The 6,093-nt window shown below is 37.7% G+C and overlaps 1 protein-coding gene across 1 annotated transcript in view; it reads left to right on the forward strand.

Moving 5' to 3' along the window:
• The window catches only part of LOC109826694 (far upstream element-binding protein 2-like), a 34,610-nt gene continuing 29,281 nt past the window's right edge, over positions 765–6,093 (forward strand). Inside the window, exons 1-6 of the mRNA XM_020393714.1 lie at positions 765–1,238; positions 1,692–1,888; positions 4,625–4,810; positions 4,927–5,022; positions 5,090–5,161; positions 5,276–5,392. Coding sequence (XP_020249303.1) covers positions 890–1,238; positions 1,692–1,888; positions 4,625–4,810; positions 4,927–5,022; positions 5,090–5,161; positions 5,276–5,392 — 1,017 coding nt within the window. The 5' untranslated portion in view covers positions 765–889. The remainder of the gene's footprint in view (positions 1,239–1,691; positions 1,889–4,624; positions 4,811–4,926; positions 5,023–5,089; positions 5,162–5,275; positions 5,393–6,093) is intronic.

Below are 6,093 nucleotides of genomic sequence, written 5' to 3' on the forward strand. Positions count from 1 at the left end.
ATCTGTCGATCATCTGTTTAGCGGCGATGGATGATTCCTATGTACATTTCATTTATTTGTTGATTTGGTTTCAGCGATCATGATGAGATTGGTCCAAAGGGTTAATGGCTAAAAATGCTTATTTTTCTTTCTTTATGATGTTATGAGATTTGAACTTCGACATTTATGATCCTCCGCTAGAAGCTCCACGAAATGTTGCTGATACAGACGATGACTCCGATAAAGAAGACGAGTTACAGACTCAACGAGTAGCTGTAGGAGCTTGGAAAAATTCTATGGCAGATGTCATGTGGGATGATAGAAGCCATGTGAGATGATGGAAGTCGAGTCACTCTAGGGATTTAGATTTTTATTTATTTGTAAATTATTTTATTATTTGAGATGAATAGTGATGCTTTATTGCATTATATTTTATAGTTATTACTAGAATTTGCTTATCAATATTATATTATTTTTAATATATAATTATTAACAATAGTAATTTATACCCACCATTACCCCCACCAAATTATCCTGCCAAATTATGCAACTTCATAATATTATCCATCATTATCCCACCAAATTATCCTATCAAATTATCCCACTTTAAGAATTACCAATCATTGTTCCACTAAATTATCCTAGTGTTAAAATATTATCACACTTTATAATTATTCCAATTCTACTTAAAAAGTTCTAGGTGACTAACCCCCCTTAGAACACTTTTCCCTCTTGCCCCAATTTGTCCCAACCAATAACCCCCTTAAGCAAAAGAAATATCTCACCCGCTCTCACATCAAATATTAACCCCACCCAGCACAGCTCTAAAACCCTAACCCTAGACCTCATTTTTTTCTCATCTCCCCTCAGCCAAATCGCCCACATCTCCCTCTGTCCTGAAACCTCTCTGATGGCGGACGGAACAGCGCAATACCCACCACCAACAGAAGTGGAGACCTCTCCCATGGCGGAAGAAACCACCGCTCCTCCAGAAGAATCGGTCCCAAACGAACCCACCGATGCTCCGCATGAGCAAGAATCAGAAGAAGGGAAAACGACGAGCGAGGTTCCTCCCTCGGTTCCAGATCTCAAGCGAAAGCTGGAGGATCTCGAAGGCGAGGACGAGAAGAAGAAGGAAGAAGGAGGCGATGTTGAAGCCAGCCAGAAGAAGGATGATGCGGAGGCTAAGGCCTCGGAGCCTGAAGATGCCGTCGATGCGAAGAGGCAGCGCCTTGATGATGAAGGTGTCGATGGATTGGGTAATCTCTCTCCCTCCCATTCGATTATTGGATTCTCGGCTAGGGTATTTTTTCTGGGTTAGGATTTCTGTAGGAGTTAGCCCATCGGTATCATGAATCTCTATAGGTTGTAACTTGTTTTGTGCATGATATACTTACATATCAAGTATAATGTGCTTGATTCTTGATTGTTCATGATTTTGGCATTGATTTTCAGGGATTTGATGCATTTATTATATTGTTAATTTCAGTGTTTGTAATTTTGGCTTTTGTCCTTATCTTTAAGCATAATCCTATGGCAAGTTGCATATTAGAGTAATTTGCTTAGTCTCTAATTAACAGCTTCCTGTGTGTGATATAACCTGTTGTTTGCAAGCAGGACCAGTTGATAAGCATGAAAACATATATTTTAATATTGTATTGGCTAATTAAATAGGGAAAATATTTATCTACTCTGATATCTTCTTTTCTTAGGTGCAGATGGAGGCCAAGATGTCCAGAAAGAAGATGCCCAACTGGCAGGCAATGACCAACATCCTAATACAGAGAAAGCCATATCTGAACCTGTTGAGACTGTTGAAAAATCCACTGAAGATCTTTCTCAACAACACAGTCTTCCTTTCGCAGGACAACAGGAGACGTCAAGGAAAATTGAAGTCCCTAACAATAAGGTGATTGATTATGTGCCATTTTATGAAAATATACTGGCTAAGAATTGGCAAACAAATCCATGGAATTAACTTTTGCTTCTTATGTATAAAAATTACTTGTGTTGTGGCAGTGCTGCAGTAATATGTGCATAGTAACTAATGAACATTTTTCTTTATGTTTGTTTTTCAATTTCATATACTTAGCGCTGTAAAAAGCGATGAATAGCGGCGCTATAGAGCCGTGAATAGCGGTCGCGGGGCTTCACCGCGCCGCATAAGGGGTTTGCGGGTGGTTTAGGCGGAGAAAACAGCTATTTGCTCGAATAGCGGGGGAATAGTGCGATTTAGCGGTGAAAAGCGGAGAAAAATGCTAAATTCCGCTACAGGAACTAAAAAACATCTCCCCGAACCCGGCCCGAACCCGGCCCGAACCCGACCCGTCCCGTAACCTATTACACTTAAACCCTCTCGCCTCTCATTCCCGAATCCAAGTTTGCCCTAGCCGCCTCTCTCCCGAGTCCCGATTGTGCCTCTCTCGATCAACGTCGTCATCGCCTCCGACGACGACTTCCAGCGTCGTGAACGCTGTCGCCGGTGACGACTTCCAGCGCCGACTCCCGCACCAACAACGATGACTCACCTTTCTCTCAAACGAGGATTGACTAAGGCGGAAAAATATGCGGAGCTCTGGCGTGTCTGTCAGCGGCGTTGGATTAGCTTGCTGCCGAGGTGATTTATCTGATCCCTTCTCTAATTAAGGTTAGGGTTTTTGAAACTATCATCGGTTATTTGATTTTTTTTTAAATCAGCTTTTGAGACCGTTAGCTTGTTTTTTCATGGCTAAGGTTAGGATTAATCAGATTAATACGTGTTTATGTTGTTTTTTCTTGTTGATTTGTGCTTCCAGTCAAAAAAAGCCCTTTTTGAGATAAAATTAGGTTTATGGTTATTTTTTCCTTAACAGTCTTGTTTTAGGTTGCAATAATTGTTGGTTAGTTGATAATTGTTGGTTAATTAAACAATACAATTGTCTTGTTGAAATTATACTTTGGTGATTTGATATTAAACTTAGGGTTTAGATTGTTCTGGTGATTGTGGAGTTCGTACTATGTTTAATTAAATTAGCATGTCTCGGTAGTCATTGTGTTTTTGGTTTTCTCTTTGAGCGTCTGATAAAAAATGACTCTTTTCTGGTCAAATTGGGCTTTGGGTTAGGGTTTTTGAGTTTTATTTGTATTTTGGGCTCCTGTCTTACTGGGGAGCTATTGATGAAGAAGATCCATATGCAGAAGACAAAGGTGAAGAGCCAACTCTCAAATATGATGGAATAAGAGGATGCAGGGTTTAGTAACTCCTAAGTTGGTATGAAAATAAAACAATTTATAGATACCCATGTGTTGCACATAAAGTACTTTATTGAGATTACTATGTTGAATAGAATTATTCATCCCAAACTGTGCCAAATGTTAATACATGTCATTTACATAATTTTTCATTCTCATGGTATTTACATAATTTAATCAATGCTTTTTATTGTTGAGCATTTTTATATTAGAGACTTGAAAGTTGAAGAAATGAGACAAATAATGGTCTTTTTGATAAACTAGTACGTTTTTTCATTCTTTAATCTTTATAATTATAGTACTTTGTTAATTTTATGTAATTATTACACATCTATTTCATGCTTAGGCATCAAGTATGCATTTGTAGAATTTTTAGAATTTTAACATAATTTTTCTTATTATTTAGAATATTTAAATATATTTATATTTAATCACTATTTCGCCGCAATAGCCCGAAATAGCCTTAGCGGTACCTCGCCGCGATCTGCTATCAGCAACCTTGCATTTACTTCAGGATGCTACAATTCCGTTCCATTTTGCTAATAAACATCATTCTTTTAAGTTTTCATTTTTAATTCACTAGGTATTCTATGCGTTACACAAGTTTATCTAATACTGAATTTTGTTAACCCGTAAGCCTTTTTGATAACACTAGAGTATTGTTTTTTCCAAACATATCTTAAATTTGTCATACAGTATAGTGAGATTGAGCTTCTCTTGATTATTTGACAAATGTGCAAAATCTTTGGAGCTGCGTTACACAAGTTTGCCTAACACTGAATTTTGTTAACATTCAAGTCTTTTTGATGACACTGGAGTATTTTTTCAAACACATCTTAAAATTGTCATATAGTATGGTGAGATAGAGCTTCTCTTGATTATTTGACAAATGTGCAAAATCCTTGGAGCTTCCAAGCGTAAAAGCATGCACAAAATGGACATGGTTTTGAAGAAGATACATAAGCCTGAGATTGAATAGTTGGGAGAAGGTTAGGTGGCAACTATTTTTATAGCATGGTTTGTTTATTGTCAGGATTCTGTCCTTCTGCAGGGTCTTATTTGCCCTTCGAAATGTCTGCTTCCAGCAACACTCTTGCGTAACATAAGAGAGAATATAGAAAACTCTCCAGAGCCTGGACATTTTAAAGTGTGTGAGAGTTGTGTTACTGGGATCTCTTGAGCAGTCATACATGGAGTGAGCATACAGATAATGACAAATAAAAAGAAAATTCCAAAGTGAACATAAGATATATTGAAACACATTCACTTGCACATCAGCATTTCAGATAAATGAATTGGGACAATTTCTACCCTCTGTGAAGTTCTATATATTCTCTTTTACGTTTATGATGTGGTAAATAGAGTCAAAAGTTGAAGGATAGCTTCTGCTGATTGAGTAATATCTCTTATGTAGGTGGGTGTTCTCATTGGTAAATCTGGGGAGACAATCAGGCTGTTACAGAGCAATTCAGGTGCAAGAATTCAAATAACAAGAGATGCTGAAGCTAATCCAAATTTATCCACAAGGCCTGTTGAACTGACAGGAACCCTGGAAAATATCATCAAGGCCGAACAACTGATAAAGGACGTCATAGCTGAGGTTGAATGACTATTAGCAGCTATTTTCCGTCTAATAATTGCATATTTCTACTTTTGCAAACTGGTTTGCATTTAGACTTATGTTATGCAAGTCCTTATTTGTGTTTTGTGTTTCAGGCTGACGCGGGGGGTTCCCCTGCACTAGTTGCCCGTGGATTTGGTGCTACGCAATCTGGTTCAGAGGTGCATGAGATGCAAGTTCCAAATGAAAAGGTGAAGCTAGTCTGCCTATCACCATTAGCTCTCTCTGCTTGTAGATATTAAATTTCTTAAAATATAGGTGGGAGTAATCATTGGAAAAGGTGGTGAGACCATCAAGGCCTTACAAACCAAATCCCAAGCTCGTATTCAGGTAAGATTTGCCTTTGCAGGTCACATTGAAATAAGAAAATAGATCATGGTATTGTTGCTGCTGCAATTCCTAGCATTTTTTCACTGAATAGTTTATGTTCTCTATGTTCCTTAGTTGATACCTCAACATCTTCCTGAGGGTGATTCTTCCAAGGAACGAATTGTGCGAATAACTGGAAACAAAAAACAAATAGAAGCAGCAAAAATCATGATCAGGGATGTCATGGCTCAGGTATATATAATGATGTGTCTATGCTTTTATATACACTAACTTATAAATTTGTTCTTGCTTAAATTTGTTATTTTCTTGAGATTTTGTGCATGTGGTCTGGGCCCATTCACATATGTTTATTGCCTTTTATTTCGTTTGTTATAAGTGACATCATTAACTAAATCTTCTGCATTCTTATTATTGTCTTCTGTCATCTTTTTATTGTTCAGCAATTCACTTTTGGGGTCTTTGAAGACTTAACATTAACATTTGACACTAGCACAATTTTTTAAGGGTTAACTCCACAGAACACCCATGAACTGTGGGAGGTTTTGCATTTGACTAACATGAACTTTAAAGCATCACTAAATTACCCTGGACTTTGGGGTGTCCCTCAAAACCATCCTAGTCTCTCACGATTTTCATATGGAACCCCTAAAGGTGTTACTGGTCAATAATAAGTGACAGAATACCCTTTCTGAAATTTATCCCTAATCAAATGGGTTTTAAATTCAATTAACTTGTACTTATATTTAATTAACTGTTAATTATGTTTAAAGAGAGAAAGGGAGGGCCATCGCCAGTCGGGGACCTCCGTTAGGGGGGAGTGGGGCTAGAGAGTGATCATTAGGATTAAGACTAGGTTAGCTAGATAAGAGAAAGAGGGGTATATATGCAAAATGGAAAAGATTTAAAGGTGTATATGCAGAAAAATCCTTACT

The sequence above is a fragment of the Asparagus officinalis genome, chromosome 10, assembly GCF_001876935.1.
Source record: "Asparagus officinalis chromosome 10, Aspof.V1, whole genome shotgun sequence".
NCBI classification, from domain to species: domain Eukaryota; kingdom Viridiplantae; phylum Streptophyta; class Magnoliopsida; order Asparagales; family Asparagaceae; genus Asparagus; species Asparagus officinalis.